The sequence below is a fragment of the Zootoca vivipara genome, chromosome 2, assembly GCF_965207765.1.
Source record: "Zootoca vivipara chromosome 2, rZooViv2.hap1.1, whole genome shotgun sequence".
Taxonomy (NCBI): domain Eukaryota; kingdom Metazoa; phylum Chordata; class Lepidosauria; order Squamata; family Lacertidae; genus Zootoca; species Zootoca vivipara.
Window position 1 is genome coordinate 18,878,380 of NC_142584.1, and position 21,577 is coordinate 18,899,956.

General features: G+C 42.0%; 2 protein-coding genes across 4 annotated transcripts in view; one reads left to right on the forward strand and one right to left on the reverse strand.

Annotated features, from left to right (window-relative positions):
• Nucleotides 1-289: 289 nt before the first annotated feature.
• ORMDL2 (ORMDL sphingolipid biosynthesis regulator 2) lies at nucleotides 290-4,900 on the reverse strand. Of its 2 annotated transcripts, none has more exons than XM_035103917.3 (4): nucleotides 4,802-4,900; nucleotides 3,507-3,681; nucleotides 1,209-1,360; nucleotides 290-1,102 (listed from the first exon to the last, which is right to left on the reverse strand). In XM_035103917.3, the coding sequence occupies exons 2-4, from the start codon at nucleotides 3,678-3,680 to the stop codon at nucleotides 967-969; spliced, it is 462 nt and encodes a 153-aa protein (XP_034959808.1). In that variant the 5' UTR covers nucleotide 3,681; nucleotides 4,802-4,900; the 3' UTR covers nucleotides 290-966. The 2 variants fall into 2 exon arrangements, with proteins under 2 accessions (XP_034959808.1, XP_060127974.1); XM_060271991.2 differs by having other exon boundaries at nucleotides 4,626-4,900.
• A 280-nt stretch (nucleotides 4,901-5,180) lies between these two features.
• The window catches only part of SARNP (SAP domain containing ribonucleoprotein), a 53,293-nt gene continuing 36,896 nt past the window's right edge, over nucleotides 5,181-21,577 (forward strand). For both annotated transcript variants that reach the window (XM_035103915.3, XM_035103916.3), the window contains exons 1-5: nucleotides 5,181-5,238; nucleotides 8,386-8,485; nucleotides 13,827-13,873; nucleotides 15,550-15,617; nucleotides 19,113-19,164. In XM_035103915.3, coding sequence (XP_034959806.1) covers nucleotides 5,203-5,238; nucleotides 8,386-8,485; nucleotides 13,827-13,873; nucleotides 15,550-15,617; nucleotides 19,113-19,164 — 303 coding nt within the window. In that variant the 5' untranslated portion in view covers nucleotides 5,181-5,202. The remainder of the gene's footprint in view (nucleotides 5,239-8,385; nucleotides 8,486-13,826; nucleotides 13,874-15,549; nucleotides 15,618-19,112; nucleotides 19,165-21,577) is intronic.

The following is a 21,577-nucleotide window of genomic DNA, read 5'->3' on the forward strand; positions in this document are numbered from 1 at the left end:
GGGGCAGTCACAAAAGGCAAATTTGGCAAGGCTAAAAGACAGGATTTCTGTATTTGAAATCCACATTGCCTGGATTGTTGCCTATCTGGACCCTCCTCGTTTGAGAATGGGTAGCTTTTAACTCTGTAGTTCCAATCACCCAAAATATTTTTGTGTTAAACTAGAAAGGTCGGTCTCTCCCAGCCCTGGAGGCACTCTGGGTAAATAAAAGATGGCACTGGAGGCCGTCACCATGCTATGCAGGCATCCAGCCTCTCCGATAAGAGATTAGGTGGACAGAAGCAGCATGGAACGTTGACAAAAGCTGTATTTTTAATTGACTGCTGCACCACTAACACGGTCTTGCATGTCTCCTTTATAACCAGAAGGATTAAAAACCTCTTTTGAAAACAGAAGCCAGGTTACGTGGTGGACTCGAGGATTTGCACTTGAGTGGTAATGAACCAAAAAAGGGAACTGCGGAGCAGAATCATGAACTACAGTCATCGCAGCATGACAGTTCACTTCTTTTCATGAGAGTTCCCAGGCCCTCCCGCCCTAAAAAACAACAACCCCATAAACACTTTTGTGTGACAGAATTCTATAAAAACAGAAAGGTTTACACAAAACGGCTGTATCGCCCAGAAGCTCATCTCCGGCACCCATTACAAACAGCTCAAGTAGAAGTCTTGCAGGAGAGGTCCTGGAGATTTCATGCCCTCCTGAGGATTCAGTCTTTTCATTCCACCAGAAGAGGTGCCGGTCTAATTGTAGACTAGCCGCATGGAGAATGGGTTCAATCCCTTGGCAAGAAACAAAACTCAATACTGCTTAGCTCTGTGGACAGGTGACGCTCTCCCTGTTAGCCCACCCTACAAGTTAATGTGTGGTTCTCTAGAGCTTCAGATGATGCGATTGCAGCATTGTCATCAGGATTTTGCAGTTAAGAGTTGCTTCTTTCGGGAAGAGTCAATATTCTGACTGCTTTCAGTACTTGTTGATACCAAAGATGCGCACGCCATGGAACTGGGGTAGTTTGGGCAAGAGGACGCTCAGCAAGGAGGTAGTGTTGATTATGAAGTGCACAGGGTCATATTTGGTATAAAAGCTGGTCAAGATGTAGCTAATGGAAAATAAACATGCTGTTTTTAGCTGCATGAAAAGAGTTAAAGCTTTGCTGCTTACGTAAAAGACAAAGCAGTGCAAATGAAGCCATTACTGGTACTTACAGGACAATTGGTGAGATGCTTAGGAATTTGCGAGAGGAGGTCCACTGTATGCCATAGTCAATCTGCTCCCAGTGTGTGAGGAGGCGATCCTTGCCCTGGTCTGGTGTTTCAAAGGGGGTCCCTTTCACTGTGTGTAGGAGCCAATACATTGCCTGGTGGGGGGCGGGGTGGAAAAGAAGTGAATTAAAAGTGTGGCCTTTCTTCTCTCTCCTTAGGACAGCAGGAAAGAGGACATCAACTCAGATTCTTGTGCAGCTCAGATTAAAAGGAATAGTTGAGGAATTTCCATACAGTGGTACCTTGGTTTAAGAACAGCTTAGTTTATGAACAACTTGGATTAAGAAGGCTGCAAACCCAGAAGTAGGTGTTTTGGTTTGTGAACTTTGCCTTGGAATAAGAACACGTTTTGCTTCCTGTTGAGTGTGTTCCATTTGTAAATTGAGTCCCCCACTGCTATGGGAAAGCATGCCTTGGTTTAAGAATGCTTTGGTTTAAGAACAGACTTCTGGAACAGATTAAGTTCGTAAACCAAGGTACCACTGTATTGGTATTGGTCCAAACATAAGCTGCATTCTTAAAATGAGATCACTTCAATGATGCAAGAGGTCACACTCTGACTTTTATACAAGCCAGTTTTGGAGGGTGAAAGCGAGGCCTAGAGATGTGAAGGCCTGGAAAAAAACCGGAAAAATTTGGGGGGAAACCAGGTTTTTCCTGAAGTCTTTTTTGGTTTTTTCTGAAAAATTGGGGGGGAAATAGATTATGGAATGTTTTATTTTAACATGATGAATAAAATATTTTAAGATAAGGGGTTCCAAATATTTTATAAATCATGTATGGTATGTATGTACACCATATGTATGTATGGTATCAGATTATTCTAATTTCTGTGAGGACAAGCAAGTCCTAGGTTACAAACTGAACTCTCCAATGCAAGAACAAGATACATTTCTTCCTTTAGGAGGTGCTGTTGTCACCAGAAAAAGAAAAAGGTTTCAGTTTTGTTTTTGCATGCATGTGGTATTCATTGGTTCTGTTCCTCTTCACTAGGCCTCAAAGCACTGGAAGAAAATATAGAGCAACAAAAAGGGCCTGAACGTATATACTGTACTTAATTTAAAAATAAATAAATACAATTCCTTCCAGTAGCACCTTAGAAACCAACTAAGTTTCTCATAGGTATGAGCTTTCATGTGCATGCACACATCTTCAGATACACTGAAACAGAAGTCACCAGACCCTTAGGTATAGTCAGAGGGTGGGGAGGGGTATTACTCAGAAGGGTGGTGGGAATGGGTGATTGGCTGATAGGAGTGGTAAAAAGGTTAGGGTTAGGGTTACTTCTGGATTTTTAAAATTTGTTTTGTGGAGTTTTCTTTGTTCCACATAAACTAGTAAACAGTTCAGGAGATTGTTGCTCCATTTGTTACAAATACAAATAAATATTATTTTAAAAGTAAATTATGTTTGTCTTAATTGTTTGGATACACTATATTTTTAAAATGCTAGTTGTGATCAGTTTATGCCCATTAAAATTGTCCATAGTTATATTTTATGTTTCTAAAGTAACAGAATGACTTTCAGTCTGGAAAATAAAAAAGAAGTGCTAATGTAGCATTTTTTCAATTTTTCTGAAAATATCAGTTTTTTTCCGGGGGGGAAACGGGGCGGGGAAAAACCTGGGTTTTTTTTCTGAGCTTCAAAATTTCCAGAAATTTTACATCTCTATATCAGGCCTATATGGAAGAAGGTTCGGCATACAATGACGACAAGTTTTACTGTGTAGATATCCCATGATCTGTGATAACAATCAAGACTTCTCTGCTTGTGGAAAAGAGAAAAGGCGCATACAATCCTTAGGATCTGTAGCAGGGATAGGGAATATTTTTCCACCCTGAAGGCTGTCAAGGGAAGGCATTGCAGGGGTGTGGAGATGACAACACACAAAGCGGGCAGGGATGCCATGGTTGTAATTCTTCCCTTTGTACAACAGGCTAGTTTCTACACACACACATTCATTTCTTGCCCCCATGCAAGCAAGCAAGGGTCCCTATCAGAATACAAGGACACATTCCACTCAGGTAATGAGAATCAAGGAGGGTGTGAAGCCGTGTCACTGAAGGGTGTGTCTGGGAAGTGGGTATAACCCAAAGATTCCCCAGAGCAAGCCTATGAGAGTTTGAGGTCCACCACCACAAACTCAGAGAGAATGCATTAAAGGCTCAGGTGCAAAAAATAAAATAAAAAAATAGCCTTAAGGAACTTAAGTTCATGAGCTGATAAAAAGTTATAACCTACCAAGTTATGGATGACATTGGTCAGGGTCCAAACCACAGGAACGCTAAAGAAGGGAATGCTGAGAAGAATGATGTGGAGGAGAACCACCGAGATGCTATAAGCCAGCCAAATGCCTTTGCTGTTCATCACTCGGGTGTTGGGATTCACCTCACTGTGGGCCACGCCAACATTCATGCTGAAGAGGAAAAACAATATGCTGGATGCAGAGATACATTATATATTATTTCATTTGTATATGTAAAATAGAAAATGCAGAAATACACACACACAGAGAGAGTTGTTTCACATACTACACTGCCATCAGCTACAAAAAAGTGCTTCTTTCAAGCCTAATTTTGGGGAGCTAGGGGAGAGAAAAAAGGCTAAGGAAAGCCTCTGCGGGTGCATGCGAGCCCACAGGTGCCACACTGGCAACCACGGTATAAAACAGTAGGGCATTTTATGCTTATTCCTATTTCCTGCTTCTTCCATTTTTTTGCAGCCAATGAATCTGCCTCATTAGTCCTGTGGCGGAGTGCTTGCTGGGCAAGGCAAGAAGGTCCCTGGTCCTGCCCCAGATACCTCCAGGAAGCCCCCCCCCCCTCTGGATCCTTGACTACCATGGCCTCCGCCTTGTATACCTGAAGGAGCGTCTTAAACCCCCCCCCCAATCATTCAGCCCAGACTGGGAGGTCCACCTAGCAGTTTGAAAGCAGGCCAGTGCAAGCAGATAGATAGGTACCGCTGCAGTGGGAAGGTAAAAGGCGTTTCCGTGTGCTCTGGCTTTTGTCACGGTGTCCCGTTGTGCCAGAAGCAAGTTTAGTCATGCTGGCCACATGACCTGGAAAGCTGTGTGTCGACGCCGGCTCCCTGGGCCTGAAAAGTGCCGCAACCCCATAGTCGCATTTGACTGGACTTAACCGTCCAGGGGTCCTTTACTTTTTTGTCTTCGTACGGAAGGCCCTATAAATAACTATACAACCTTTAGAAGACATCTGTATGTGGAAGTTCTTGATGTTTAATTATGTTTCTGTATATGCTGGCGGCCGCCCAGAGTGGCTGGGGCGACTCAGTCAGTCAGATGGGCTGGGTACAAATAATTTTTTATTATTATTAGTGCAGAGCCGACACTAAGCTCACGTGGGCCGGTGCTCCGACTCGGGACAAGGCGGTTCCCTGCGAAGCACTCGTTTATCACCAGGAACGACACCCAGGAACTCGAGACACCGCCTGCCCGAGGGAAGTGGGCGGGTTAGCGAGCTCCTCCCCACGGCGACCCGCTCTTATCCTCCCCACGACCCACAACGGAGACCTACGCGGCTGGTTCCGCGGCGGCGGCGGCGGCGGCGTCTCTTCTTAGCGAGGGAGGGACAAGGCGAGGCACCCGTAAGCTTGCTGCTTCTGCTTCCGCAGGCAGGCGGTCTCCAGGAAACGATTCCTCGTCTCCGCCCCCCCGCCAATCAGCCAATAGGGTAGGCGCTCCGGCCCCTCCTGGCCGCCTCCCCATTGGCTATTCCCTACCGCCGCTCTTCGTCTCTCTCCCCGTTTCCCGGTTAAAAAAACCCAACAACGAGCCAATTAGCGAGGCGGATGTTAGGGAAGCGTCAAAGTTCAAGGGAAAGCAAGGCCCGGATTGGGCGGCAGGGCCTGGGCGGGCACGCACGGTTTGCCGCCGGGACGCGCGGGGAGGAGGCCGCTGAGGGAAAGCGAAGGGAAGATGGCGGCGGAAACAGTGGAGCTGCACAAGTTGAAGGTACTGAGGCCGGGTCTGAGCGGGTGGGGCGGACTCCTCATACTCTGAGGGAACAGCGCTTGGTCTCCTCCTCCTCCGCCGCCTCACTCCAGGCTGGCGGCGGCGGCGGCGGCAACACCTGAGGGAGGGAGCTGCCTCCCTCCCCCTCAGACTCCTTGTGGGGTTTTGCGCCATCAGACCAACCGGGCCGCCGAGTTCTCGCGAGGGCGGGGAAAGAGTCGCGGCGGTTTCCGTCGCGCCGCGCTCCCCTCTGAGGCCGGCTGGACCTGCAGGCATCTCCGCCACCTGCAGGAAGGGGCAGTGCTCTCCTCGCCCACGTTGGTTGGCGGTAGCTGCGTAGCCCGACCTGAACGCTCTGGTGGATCAGGCAAGGGGATTTGTCCAGCCCAGCATCCTGTTCTCACACAACTACCAGCCAAGATGCCTGTGGGATATGTGTACGCGAGAGAAAAGTCTCCCCTCCGGTGGTCTCCAGCAATGGTAGTCGGAAGCATTGCTGCCTCAAACTGTGGAGCAAAAGAGCAAACTCTTCGGCCCCCCCAAATTTATTTGAGAGGGCCTGGAGGGATAGATAGACAGACACACACAAACACACACACAGAGAGAGACATTATATATGACATTATATATATATATATATAGAGAGAGAGATACATGCACACATAAATATATAGACATACTTATATTTACACAAACATGTATATAGATACACACACACACATATAGATACAGTGGTACCATGGTTTTCGAATGTCTCTGTTGACGAACATTCATTTTCCCAATGCCATAAACCCAGCAGTAAATTCTTCAATTTTCGAACACACCTCGGAAGTCAAACATGCCATGCAGCTTCCAGTGAGTGCAAGATCCTGAGGCCTAGCTGTTGGCTATTGAGTTTTCGGTTTTCAGTTGTTTCAGCACTCGAATGGCTGGGGACCTGGGTGCCTGAGCACCCCCAACATTCTCCATGAAGGGGGCTAGGCACCCTCAAATTTTGGTGCTAGGGCCATGCACGCTGCATGGCACCCACAGTCACAGGGCCAAACTGGCACTCCTGGTGGGCATTGCCATTCACATGGCACGGGTGAGCCCCATTATGATTGATTATGCGGGACTTACTTGCCCTGCCCCCAATTTTATTCAAGTTGGCACCTCTGCTGTGGAAGTAGAGCATATCTATTATGGCTAGTAGCCATTGATAACCATCTCCTCCCCGGATTTGTGTAATCTTTCAATAAAAGTTGGAAGCATATCATTGTTATTTTACTTCAGTTAGTAAGTCATTTGGAATGAATAGTTCTCAAAGTGGCTGATAGCTAATTCTTAACAATTCAGTACAAAGCAGTGCTCTCTCCTTTTAGTGATGGAGGATGTTATGCTAACCTAGTAAACCATTGAGCCTCTTGGGCTTGCCAGTTGGAAGGTTGGCAGTTCAAATCTCTGCGATGGAGTGAGTTCCTGTTGCTCTGTCCCAGCTCCTGCCAGCCTAGCCATTTGAAAGCACATCACTGTGGCAGGAAGGTAAACTGCATTTCCGTGCACTCTGGCTTCTGTCATGGTGTTCCGTTGCACCAGAATCAGTTTAGGCATGCTGGCCACATGACCCAGAAAGCTGTCTGTAGACAAATGCCAGTTCCCTCAACCTGAAAGTGAGATGAGCACCGCAACCCCATAGTCACCATTGACTAGACTTAACCACCCAGGGGTCCTTTACCTTACCTGCCTTCCATAGGTTATTGGACGACAGCTCCTCTGTCATCCCTGACCATTAGCCATGCTTGCTGGGGCTGATGGAAGTTGTAACCCAGCAACATTTGAAGGGGTACCAGGCGAGGGACTATGTTAACTCCTCTTCCCCAGCTCTCTGGTGGCAAGTCTAGCAGGAAATGGCCCTGCCCCAATAGCACTTAAAATAAGTAGGAGGGAGGAAGTCGGCCACAAGCAGGTATTTGTATAAAATTGTGTGTTCCAGTGAAATTAGGTAATGAAAGTTGAATGTGTTTGAATGGAAGTCTCAACCTGGAGCAGTAGAACACTTCATTTTACAAATGATCTTTTAAAAGCCTATTTCTTCTCTTGTCCTTTGGTTACTCAATGAAGCATGAGCCTCTAGGATAAAGGCTGCAAACCTTTGCCCACGTATATAGGAATAAGTACAACCTGAATATAGTGGAACTTGCTGTGATAAATCCACTTTATATACCGGTAATTCAGTCCTATTTCCCTCTCAGTTTGCATGCTGAACTTTCTGTCATTGCTGCCCCTGGTTCTGGGCAACCAGTATCGCCCTCCCATTTTCCAGGTTGATGCTTCCTGCCACAAAATGCTTGTGTAAAGTTGCAGAGATAAATATGGGGAACCAGGAACTTCACAGTATGAAATAAATGTTTCCCCTTGTATGCTTGTTATACATTCAAAGCATCCCCACCTCAGCCAGAAAAGTTCCCAGGGCAGCTTATATAAGATCATGCTTATATACTTTCCATGTTTATATATATTATAAATTATTGAAGCAATCTGAAAACCTTGTGGGCCCCATGGTAGGTCCTTATGAACACCATGACTCCTGGTGATGGCAGCTGTAGTGTGGAAGGTGGAAGGAAGGCACACAGCCCAAGAGGATGTAATAACAGAGTAAAACTACAAATTTATAGAAGATGTGGTGGAGCAGCATAGAATTGTGATGGTTGTCACCAGTAATGTTACTCTTGCACAAAGTTGGAGCAGTTGGAGGTGTAGTGGGTAACTTAGTGAGATCTCATTTTCCCAGGAACAAAATATTACTATGTGCATTTAGAGAGAAGTCTTCCTTGAGGAAAACTAGTTTCATGAATAAAGTTCTAAGGTGTCTAGACCAGTGAAAAGTTCACTTCATAAGTTGACTTTATTAACTATTGTGAGACTGAGAATCTTCTATTTTTGGTCTTGTTTTTTACTGCAGATTCTTACAGACTTCCTTTTCAAATGTTATAAAATGAGTGTTGAAAAAAATCTAAATAAACCCCATGTCCTCATTAATATACACAGCCTTAGCTTGTTCAAAACCTTTAATATCTATCCATTCTGTTTATTGCATTTTTGTACATGTTCCTAACCTGTAGGCAGCTACACTTTCTTTATTAAGGCAAAGTCTCTTCTACTTTACAGCTAGCTGAGCTGAAGCAGGAATGTTTAGCCCGAGGCCTGGAGGCAAAAGGAAACAAACAGGATCTCATCAATAGACTCCAGACCTATCTTGAGCAGCATGGTAGGTTCCTACATTGCATTCTTTCTACACTCTACCAAGATTCTTCTAACAAGATAGAGCAGAGTCCAGCAGAGGTTACCATAAATATTTAAACAAATGTGTTGCTTTTCGGATGTTCATTGTGAAACTGTTTACAATCTTTCTGTACAAGAGTCAAAGGTTCCCTGTTTGACTTCAGTTTATTAATTGCTCTTCATATAAAGTTCTGAAATGATTAAGCAAGACATAGGCCACTTTCTAATGTCATGCTAAGGTAGGTAGGTAGAGACCCCTGACCATAGGTCCAGTCGTGACCAACTATGGGGTTGCCACGCTCATCTCGCATTATTGGCCGAGGGAGCCGCCGTTTGTCCGCAGACAGCTTCCAGGTCATGTGGCCAGCATGACAAAGCCGCTTCAGAGCAGCACACGGAAACATCGTTTACCTTCCCGCTTGGAGTGGTACCTATTTATCTACTTGCGCTTTGACGTGCTTTCGAACTGCTAGGTGGGCAGGAGAGCTGGGACCAAGGAATGAGGAGCTCACCCCTCGAACCGCCAACCTTTTGATCGGCAAGCCCTAGGCTCAGTGGTTTAATCCACAGCGCCACCCGCGTCCCTAATGTCATGCTAAACCATGGTTTAATGTTATGTGAACAAACCTCTGGCTCAAGTGCTCACATCTCTTTTTCTGGCATGGCCAAGAAAGCTGGTTGGAAGCTTTTGCTTAAATTTTTCATTCATTGCATTTTTGCATTTTGTTCAATCTCATGGATGCGTTTTTGGCAGGACCCTCACCATTCCCTTCAGAATCTTTGTCAGCGACAGATACAAGGAAAAGAAACATGAGCTGGCCCTTTCCAGACTCTCTAGTACCCGCAGTGGTCAGGAGAAATGTTTCTAGAACTAAGAGAGACAGATTCAAACCCCACCCCCCACCCCAACTACATGTTCACAGGTTTTATTTTCAGTACAAGGCACAACTGACATGGATAAATATTCACACTGTTGAAGACACTGTTTTAGAACAGAAACCTTTTGAAATGTAAGGATGAAGTGCATGTCTGCAAAGGAAGCAACTGCTAGTATAAGACGCTTTATCTGGTGGGAAGGTAAACGGCGTTTCCGTGTGCTGCTGTGATTCGCCAGAAGCAGCTTAGCCACGCTGGCCACATGACCCAGAAGCTGTCTGCGGACAAACGTTGGCTCCCTCGGCCAGTAAAGCGAGATGAGCGCCACAACCCCAGAGTCGTTCGCGACTGGACTTAACTGTCAGGGGTCCTTTACCTTTACCTTTTTTAGTCCAGGCTGCCAGGAAAATGTAACTTTGGTCACTTAACTGTGATATGGACCTTTTCTGGCAAAAGGGTGCAACTGCTCTCAAGAGGTGGTCATATAAATTGTTATCAGAGCAGTTTAGTTCAGTGTATGCTTGTTACTACTATCAATAATAATAATAATAATAATAATAATAATAATAATATACATAATGCCAACTATGTTCAATACATTGTACACAAATTAAGAAATTCTACCCTGAAGTTGTACAGTCTAGAACAACAATTATAAACAACATAACAAGAATCAATAGTTTAGAACACACAGTTCACAAGCCATTAAAATTGAGGTTCTTTCCGTGACATTGTTAGGTTTCTCAGTTGTGTTGCAGATCCTACAGTTTTTAGAGCTTGACCAGAAGGGAAAACTGAGGAGCTAGGAGGAGCACTGAAACAAATCATACGCTTCCTGCCTGGGCTGGCAGAGAAACACAAACCTAGAATAGTGACTATGTAACCCTGCTGCTAGAAAAGACCTGTATCATAGTAAGTCACTAACATTACATTTGATACCCAAAAAGTAGAAAGGCAATGGAAAAAGCTAGCCTGGCAACAGAAAATTATAACCCCAGTGTCACTTTTTCTTAGCAACCAGAGACATGGAAGTTTTCAGAGGCAACAAGTTGTTTCTAGAAAATGGAAGTCAGCAAAATGAAAACAAAAAAAGAATCTAAATTTGTGCATATTACAAGCACAAAAATGCAAGTATAATATAGCAGATCATATAATTTGAGGAACATATTACTAAAAATATTAAGGCCAGCAATTAAAAACTAGTTAGGAAGGCAGTTGGATCACTAGAGGGCCAAGGAATTAAAGTTTTATTAAAGGATAAGGTGGTTGCTGTTTTTCAACTGACAAATTATGTAGCTGATGAAGATGTAGAACAGAGGCCCAAGCCTAACTTGACCCATTGAATTTGTATAGCACCTTTCCATAGGTAAAACCATGCTCAGGACAGCTTACAGCATGAAAAGTTACATAATTACAAACATAACAAAAGTAGTCAAATAAAACACATCAAAAAGTTCACAGCCATAATTGCACAATTTCCACATAAATCATTATAAGATCTAAAAATTAAAATACAAAAAATTAATATTAACAACAACAACAACAACAACAAAAACCCCAGAACTCACCCCACCAAACAGTACCCCCCAGAAATATGTTCAGAAGCCTCAGCTTCTTTAGCTGTAGTTGGTCAAGACCCTGCCCTCCTGAGCCAGGTGGAAAAGGCTAACAAGGCAGGGAGCAGGTCTTCCAGGACTCACAGCCAAGATGTTTGAAGTCTTTTAAGATCACCCTCTATATCAGAGAAGTGAAAAACATTGAAAGTAGCCACCTTTTTTTCCTTTAAAGCCATTTCAGAGTGGTCAACTTAAATGTTTGTTCTAATAAATTGGTGGGAAGTGTTGTAAAAGATAAAATTGCCAAGCATATAGAAGAGAAGTTCTTGCTGAAGATCATTGCTTTTGCAAAGATAAGTCCTGACTCACTATCCTTTAACATTTATTTGTGGGTATTAATAATTGTGGATAGGGCTGATCTGATAGACCTAGTATACCTGAACTTTCCAAAAGATTTCAACCAATTCCCTCAACAAACACATAAACGCAGTGGGGCTTACTCGCAGGTAAGTGGGGCCAGGAATGCAACCTTAGTAAACTTAACTGTCATGGAATAAGAGGGCAGTTTCACTTATGGATTGGTAACTAGCTTTTCCATTGTAGGAATAGTTATGAAAGGGATAAAAAAGAAACATACTCATGCAAATCTGTGGTGGAGCCACACAAGTATGGTCTCCACTTCTTAAAAAAGAGATTGTAGAACTAGAAGAGTAGTAGAAAAGGACAGTGAAAATTATCAGGGAGCTGGTGTAACTCCCTTATGTGGAAAGATTATAATGTTTGGGGCTTTTTCATTTAGAATAATGAGTAAGGGGAGTCAAGACAGGGATATAAAATTATGTATGGTGTAAAGAAATTGGATGGATAAAAACTTTTCTCCCTCGTTACACTACAATCTAAATCATAGAATTGTAGAGTTAGGACCTCAAATGTCATCTAGTCCAACACCCACAATGCAGGAATTTCAGCTAGATCATATATGACAGGTGGCCATCCAACCTCCCCTTAAAAACCTCCAAGGAAGGAGAGTCTACCACTTCTCGTGGGAGTCCGTTCTGCATTCAAACTGCTCTTACTGTCAGAAAGTTCTTTCTGATGTTTAGTCAGAATCTCCATGTGACAGCGCTTTAGATATTTGAAAATGGCTATGATATCTCCTCTTTACCAAGCTAAACATACTCAACTCCTTCAACTGTTCCTCATAAGGCTTGGTTTCCTGACCCTTAACCATCTTCGTTGCCTTCCTCTACACACATTCCAGCTTGTCAATATCCTTCTTAAATTGTGGTGCCCAGAACTGGATATATTACCCCAGGTGTGGTCTGAACAGGGCAGAATAGAGCGGGGGACTATTGCTTGCCTTGATTGGGACACTATACTTTTGTTGATGCAGCCTAGAATAGCATTAGCTTTTTTGGAGCTGCATCACACTGTTGACTTATGTTAAGCTTGTGGTCTACTAAGACCCCTATATCCTTTTCATAAGTACTAGAATCATAAAATCATAGACTTGTAGAGTTGGAATGCACCATGAGGGTCATATAGTCCAACCCATTGCAATGCAGGAGTCCTTTGCCCAACATGGGGCTTGAACCCACAACCGGCTGAGCTATCCCAGAAAAACTACTGGCTATCCAGGTATCCCCCATCTTATATTTATGCAGATGAATATTCCTGCCTAAGTGTAGAAATTTGCATTTGTCCCTATTGAAATTCCTTTGGTTAGTTTTGGCCCAGTTCTCAAATCTGTTAAGGTCATCTTGAATCTTGATTCTGTCTTCAGTGGCATTGGCTACCTCTCCCAGTTTGATGTCCTCTGCAAATTTGATGAGCATCCCCTCAAAACCTTCATCCAGGCCATTTAAAAATATGTTGAACAACAACATCCGGTGAGGGTGAATGGTGAGAAATTCAAGACAAAAGGAAATACACCTTTGCACATGCCAGCACATTTTCAGCACATGCCTGGTGTCCTGCCTCTGTCCCTTTCCTCCACACTCTCAGCTCCATAATACCTCGTCAGTGCTTTTTTCTGGGTGGATGCAGGGGGACACATATCCCTAAACATTTTGTGAATCTAAATTTGGCCTCATTGAGGGGCAGTATTTCAATATGAGTAGGAAAATGAGACCCTAAACATTTTTTTTAGAAAAAAGTGCTGCCTCTAGTGCTATACGATGCTTTATGTATAGTAATCCAGATGGGAAACTCTCAGAACATGGATCATCACTGTGGCTAGGCTAATGTTGTCCATGAACAGTTGCAGTGGGCAAACCAGCCAAAGCTGTCAAAAGACCCTGTGAGCCACTGAGACCACCTGGGCCACAAATGACAATACTAGATCAAGGAATATCCCCAAGCTGCATTACTGCTTTTTCAAGGAGTGTGCAGCCTCATCCAGAGCAGGATAATCACCAGTGTCACTTGTGTTTGCCATTCATTTTCTGATGCCTTTCCCCAAGACGGTTGGATGGCATCTTGTATGCCTCCTTTCAGCAGCCAAGCTAGTGCCAAACGTACTGCTCTGCTTTCTTTTGGACCACCTCAGCCAGGCTGAGAGGAGGTTCTTTTCATCTGGGCAGCCTACGACCTCCATACACACTGCCCAGGCTTGGGCCCAAGAGGTAACTTTAGTGCTGATAATACAGCAGTTTGACTTCACCCCCAGAGGCACACTCCATTGTCTGTGGAGCCAGCCAGATGCCAACAACAATATGTGCATAACTACAGTTTGCCATATTATCCTAACTTTGAGGTTTCGGTTATTTTAATTTAATAATGTGAAACTAAAATAGAAGCTTTTGTCTTGATGGAGACTACAGTACTAAGATCTTTGTACACACAACATGTAAAATATATTTTAGTAATTTTTCGTTTCCCCTTGATTTCTTGTAGCTGAGGAGGAGGCAAATGAAGAGGATGTCTTAGGAGAAGAAACAGAGGTAAATTATAGTTCAGTGTAAGACAGTTATTTAATTATGTAGTTCATGTAACTTGTATTATGTTCCATCCTGATCTTGGCTGCTCTTTATATTTTTGTTTTTGGTAATAGGATGCATAGTGATAAGGATCCTTGACACAAGTGTATTTGAACTGCTCAGCATTTGAACTAGTTTAATTGAAAGCTCTTTTGGGTAAATGTCTTTAGTACCAGTAGGCAATTGTTTATAAAATATATAACTAGGACTATATCTAGCACTGATGTTAAATGATGCTCATTATTAGGAAGCCATAGAGAATATATTGATTGTAGAATTGTAGATGTGCAACTGTGTTCATTTGAGATTTTTGAATGAATTGTCTGGTAACCAGCTACAAATCTTTAATAAAATATGTACTTTTTGTCACTAGAACTAGATCTACAACTAGAAGGGTGACATGTAAGATCTTTGCATTCAACACAGTTTTTTGAGGTGGAAGAGAGGAGCTTGTTTTCAAGTGATTTTGCTGAGCTGAGATGGTTTATATCTAAAAAGCGAGCAAGGCTGTTGCAGGGCGGAGGGGGTTTGCTGAAATGCTCAGTGATTCTAAGTAATGTATATTCTGTGCTACAGTTTCCTATACTGCAAATGTACACAGTAAACGGTGGTTGAGTTTGAATTTATCATTCTGCATACAACTGTTGTTACTATTTGTGATTACTAAAATATTGCTTTGCTAAGAGATTAGCTTTTAGCAAAATGCATAAAAATGGGAAACCTGGGTTTGTATTTTATTAACTTTTCAAAGGTTAATTGAAGTTATAAAATAGTCAAGGGATTGAATGTTTGTTTATTGCCACTGTGTTCCAGTATTAGTGTGGGAGTGCACACTGAAATTACTCAGGGTTTTTCATTATTACAAAGCTTGTATTTAATTAAGGTTGCAAAAAACTGAATCCAGCCTGCCAATAGTCTGAAAGAGAATGAATTTTAAGTAGTATTTCTAAGTTCAAGCAACACTGACTAATCACATTTCTGATTCCAGTTCTAGATTAGTTTTTGTCTTGTTTTGTCTTGTTTTTTGGTGAGTTATTTGTGAATCATTTTTTAATACAAAAAAACTCATAAAGTGCAATGTAATCTTGCATGTCCCAGTTGCTTCACAAAAATTCAAATTATTTGGATGGTCAGGCTTATGTATAAACATGATTGCTGTTCATGCTGACATAAAATACTGTGCATCTGGATAACTGGACATTTTTCAGCATTGGGGCTTTGGAACACATTTATGCTCAGAAACATTGATGGTTTACATCAGTCCAATAAATGTTATGATGCCCATAACATAATTTGGACTTCACCCAAAAAGTATTACATTCAGTTCTAGATTTAGCTGTCTAAAAGGCATAAGAACCACCCCATATTTACACAAATAAGTACAGTTGCACATGTAACTTTTACAATTGTGCTCCACTGATGTGCAAAATGGTTGCATCCTGTATGTAAATTTACCCACAAGATTTTACAAGGTTGAGATTCTATTCATGTTTAAGGTCCCATTGAACTCTGGTTCCTATGTCCAATAAGATTTGCATAGTATCAGATGGTTATCTACGGTTCTCATTAACATCTTTTGTGAGGCTTATATTCGTTTTGTTCTCTAGGTTTACCTCTCCTTTTGACTGTTTATGTTGCAGGAGGAAGAACAGAAGCCCACAGATGCGCCTATCAAAGAGGAAGTAGCTATTGAGAAATCAACAGAAGTGTAATTATCTGTCCTTCATAAGCTAGAACGTATTAATGTGTTTGTTTACCTTCAGTATTTGTGTGCCACCTGATCACTGAGACTTTGTCATTACAGTATATGAATCTGTAACTCTATAGATGAATGGATGACTAGTGGTGGCTAGGGATTACATGTTGAATACTCTGGTTTTTTTGGAAATCACAAACCAGAAGGCTAGCTAAAAGTTAAAATTAAATGTAGACCCTTTTGGAATTGACAAAGTCCCATATTCTTTCATAGAACATCCAAGCTATTGGACATCTTTGCATATAGGGATTTACTCTATCATCCTTCAGCCAAATATCTATGGCAACCCAACCTCAAACTCTCTTAAGGTTGCATATATTTTGAACGTAATAAAAAAGTAAGATTTCTTCACCAATATAATAAAAACGCTGCACCATGGAAAGCTACATTTTGTAACCTAAGTAGTTTTATCATATCTGTCTCTTCCCCACCCCCACCCCAAGAATGGCATTACCTCCCTAGTCTCTTGACAGTATATTGTCTTTCTCTCTCCTAACAGAGAATCTCACATTCGGTTCTTGTTAGCCTTTGTAGGTGTAAGAAGAATTGTTAGAGCCATCTTGGCGTTAGTAAAGACAAAGCAAAAGTACACAGTTTAGCTTGCAAAGCTCATTCTCATTCCACATCAAGGAATGGGCAAGTTGTAAAAAAGAAAAGGGCCACCTGTGTCAACGACATGCTTTAAAGGCTAAAATAGAGAAGCAAATTGCCCATTTGTCCCTTGTGCCATTCATCAGCTAAACATTTGAAGGGCTATGCAGCCTACTCCTGACCCTCGTGCACACAAACTGTGCAGGGAAAAGAGGTCAAGGAGGGTGAACTACCACTGCCCCTAGCAATTACGCTGCATCTCCTAACAGATTGCCTCACATTTTGAGATATGTGGTTTTAAGATAGATAAAACATAGCAGGCCTGTGTGTTTTATGTGCAGTTCCCATATCCTTGCTCTTCTAGCTGCTTTCAGCTTCCTTATCAGACTCAACCAGATGCACAAGGATTTCTTGATATAGTAATTGCATGCAGTGGCCTGAATTACCTGAGGGCACAGTTTTCACATTCGCTAGGTGTATTTCTTCATTACTGTTTGGAATATTTTCACTTTGCTTTTCATCCCCAAAGTACTCTCAAGGCAGCTTACAGGGAAAAGATAATAAAACAACTTATTGACCCAGCAAAACCCTTTGCAACAAAAGTATTTTATTCTCAATTATTAGAAGGTAATTAGAATAAAGTACTCCAATTGTCCCAATTCATCTTTAGACTTTTTTCTGGCTAATTCTTCCAGCTGTAGAAATTAGGTACATTTTTATCATTTTTATCAGATGGCAAAATAGAGCTGAGGAGAAGACAAGTGATTGTTTGGGAGAATAAGGTGCTGCTACTGTAATTTGCATTATGGAGTTCCCTGCTCTGTTTTATGTATATGTTGTGCCTTTCTTGGCAGCAAAGTCATTGGAATGTAGAAGCACTGAATTCAGTGGGGCTCACCCACAGATAACAGGTTAGGATTGTAGTCTTAGTAGCTTGGATATTTTATACCAGTGGTGTTTGTGCGTAATGTGAAAGGGTGAGTACAGTTCTGAGGGAATAAGTTCTTATGGCTGTATTAATGGTGCAATGAGAAGAAATTATCTGGATAATTTCCTTCATTTTCTGTGCAAATATATGTGAAAATTCCTATTGAATGAAAATTACAAGCTTGAGTTTCTAACCATTGTTCCCTTAAATAGCAGTCAGGTGTTGCTATCTGCCCTATATTTATTGGGATTTTTATTTGAATGACTGTTGTAGTAGTATATTCTTACATACCCCTGATCTATTAGCAATTAGCAGCAACTCAAAAAGCATACAATTTGACCAAATCCTATGCTGTACAGCTGAATTTTCAGTTTGGAGACCAAGATTATGTGAATTTTAGTGTAGTGGCTGTTCCTAGGCAGCAGGGGGTGCCCTTTCTCCGCATCACAAACAGAAGGCAGCCAACAGTGCTGCAGGGGTAACAAGTCCCTGGTTCCTGTTCTGAATTGCTTCCTGTGAAAAAGCCATTAAACCATTACTACCTTTCAGGGCATAAAATAGAAAAACTGTCCAGGAATCTTGAACAAAAGCCATCCATTTCTCTAAATGGGAGACCTTAATGAGTCAGGCTATGACCCACTGTTTTATGGGAGCTGTTTGGAGGAGGAGGATGCTGTTTCATTTAGCCTGGGAACTTCCGAACTTTGCATCTTCTTCCTTTGTTTTCTTTTGCAAACCTCAACCCTGTTTTCAGAGCATAAACTTCCAAGCACGCCCACTCCATTATATTTTTGTTTGAGTTGTTTACTGGCTCCCATTGCACATTGTTAAAGAAGTGTGTGTTTGAAATGGAGCTATAGCTGACCTGGCCAAAAGTCAAACATAGCTGTCCCATGAACTACAACACAGCAGTCCCTTTGTGAATATGTGGTCATAAAAGAATAAAGATCTGACAGCATATAGCATAAGCTTGAGGTTTCTGGTTGGGGTTGACTGTTTCTTGGAACCCAAGGAAGTAAAATCTCTCACTGCCTCCATTTCTTCCCCTTCTATTTGCCAGGAGGTGATGGGACAAGTGGCCATGATCTTAGGTTTTTTTTTATGTTGAGCTTCAGACCATATTTTGTGCTCTCCTATTTCACCCTCATTAAAAGGTTCTTTAATTCCTCCTCACTTTCTGCCATCAAGGTTGTGTCATCAGCATATCTGAGGTTGTTGATATTTCTTCCGGCAATCTTAATTCCGTCTTGGGATTCATCCAGTCCAGCCTTTCACATGATGAATTCTGCATATAAGTTAAATAAAGTAGGGAGACAATATACAGCCTTGTCCTACTCCTTTCCCAATTTTGAACCAATCCATATCCAGTTCTAATTGTAGCTTCTTGTCCCACACAGAGATTTCTCAGGAGACAGATGAGGTGATCAGGCACTCCCATTTCTTTAAGAACTTGCCATTGTTTGCTGTGGTCAACACAGTCAAATGTTTTTGCGTAGTCAATGAAGAAGAAGTAGATGTTTTTTGGAACTCTCTAGCTTTTTCCATAATCCAGCACATGTTTGCAATTTGGTCTCTGGTTCCTCTGCCCCTTCGAAATCCAGCTTGCAATTCTGGGAGTTCTCGGTCCACATAATGCTTAAGCCTGCCTTGTAGAATTTTAAGCATAACCTTGTTAGCATGTGAAATGAGCGCAATTGTGCGGTAGTTGGAGCATTCTTTGGCACTGCCCTTCTTTGGGATTGGGATATAGACTGATCTTCTCCAATCCTCTGGCCACTGCTGAGTTTTCCAAACTGCAGTCATAGTCAAATGTCCTTCAAGAACCACTTGCAGGAAATAGTCGAGGCTTGGCTACAGATTAAATTGTTGAAAATAGACACAGTTGATAAGTTATTTATGCTTCATTCTGTCAATTTATCTTCCTCTAGAGGTGCAGAGAAGAAGGTGGTGAAAATTGCCCCAGAAATTCCACAAACGGAGGTAAGGTTTTCTCTTTTTTCAATTATTTTCATCTGAATTTAACAACTAGGCTCCCACATTTGGAAATAGTGTTCTGTCTCCACCATAATTTTAGCACATGTAGTTCAGATTCGGCCAGTGTTTTATACTGTATGTTATTGAGTTTTTCTGTTTCTAATCTGCTGTTGGTCTGGTATTACCAGGTTGTTCACCTTCCTCTCTCCTCTGCTTTTGTGCACTAGAAAGAGATATTGGGAGCATCTGCTTTCCATTGTAAACAAACCACAGTTCTCACAAAGCATAGTTTAAACAAAACACAGTTCCTGGAGTTCAGCCATCATGGAGAATTTTGGCTTGTTTACTGTGGAAAGATGAGGATCGGGGAGTGCTTGAGCCATTTTACATAGCAGGAAGCAATGTCCCCCCCCCCATTTCCTCTGAACTGCTTCTGTAAAATAGAATCTTAGGTGCATTCACATTAACACTAAGCCGTATATTAGTGCTATGAAGTTGAGCCCAAGTGTGTTTCTCTCCTCCCCTGCTTTTACATGACCAGGAGGAGGACTTCAGCAAAGTTTAGTTTTACTTTTAAAGAACCTGGGCTTAATATTACATTTGAACCAGGGATTCTTATTTGAAATAGACTCTTGTCAGTTCTTAACCAGCTTCAGATAGCCTATGAGGTGGCTTATTCAACTAACTGTTTAGCTTAAACCAGGGTTCTTGGTTCAAATGTAATGTTAAAAAGTGAAATAAACTAGTCTGAAATCATCTTTCTGGCTATGAAGGAAGAGGAAAAGGTTGAGGGAAACGTGTAAACCTTACACAATGCTTGGGTTTGTACAGGCTAAACCATGGTTTAGCACAGAAGTAGCCAACACTGTGCCTGCCAGAAATTGTGAACTGCAACTCTGATCAATCCTGGCACTATTGGCTACCCCTTGTGCTGAACTATCAGAGAGTGGAAGGAGGGACTTTAAAGATCTAGTCTAATCTCCTGCCAATGCAGAAATCCCCTACTATTGCATCACTGATAAGCAGTTTTCCCACTTCTGCCTAAAAACTGAAAAGGTTAGCTTTGGATTCAGTAGTTGTAGTTTGTACTGTGTCTTATTAGCCTTAATTCTCCTATGTCACATATATCTGTTGCAGTAGTCTCTATTAGCTTTATGATGTGTAACTCTATTGCAATTAGTAAATGAATGCAGACTGTGTTATCTTTTGGCTTGCACTGGCAAGAGAGATCACTAGACCAATTTTGGAGAACTGATTACTTATTATTTCGCAGTGTGAGATGAAATGTATTTGCTATGCCTCCATATCTGCCCTTCAAATTGTTCTCTTCTCATTCTGTGGCACCGTCTCCACACTCGCGTTAGGGACTGCTTCTAACATTAAAGGAGATATGGACACACCTGCAGTTCTGTCTCTTATACAGAGTTTGGCCTTCTTGTAAGGGAGCAAAGGGTGCTGTGGATAAACCTGGCATACACTTTCTCTCTTGCATCTGTTTGGCTTCCTTAATCCTTTATTTTCATCACTTTCTACTGCGCTCTCTCTAACTGAGGAAGCTGATATGAAAACACAAGTCTGTTTCCCTGCTGTTCAACTGTCACCTTCAAGATCTAATCTGCCTGTAAGCTGACCACAGCAATTGAGGACTGATGTCAAAATCATGGATTATTACTTTGGTGGGGCAAGTAACCAGAAACAATAAATAGAAAATTATCTGAAATGGAGCTGGTGCTGAAAGAGTGACGTCTTCTAAACTTTGTGGGAAGCCTTCATCAAGGGATCATTAAATTATTCTACTTGCGTCCTCTCTTGCTCCCTCTGCTTTTGATTTGCAAGTCTGCCAAACTCCATTCTTTCTAAAATCCCTTGATGTTTCATGAAGCTTTTAAACTTCATAATGTAAATACCTTCCAGACTCAATTGACGTATGAAGGTACCTAATGTATCATGACCTTCTCAGAGCAACAGGGTTTTATTTTCAGCACTGTCATTAAGGGTGCTGCACTTGAACTGCTTTCAGGTCACATAAGGAATTGAGATTCTTCTCAACTTGTAGAAAACTTCACTTTAGTGAACAAGAATGGGTTGTGCTGTCCAGTGAAGGGTTCGCCCATTTCTTAGGTTGACAGTAGTTCATACCATGAAGTGTTTTAATTTGATCGTCATAGATATGTTGCTGCATCCATGAAGCTTTTAGCCATTAGGAATGAAGCTATCTTCTTTTTATGCAGAAATACTTTATATGTTGGGCTTTCTGCATGTTTCATACAGTTATTTATTGTAACTATATTTCTATCTGATCATCTTTGATTTATGCCACAAACAAACGTACGTTGAATCATGTGTTCCATGCAAAATTATTTATATGTGAAATGTAGCCTTTTTATGAGCCTATGCCAGCATATGTTCTTCGACTCCT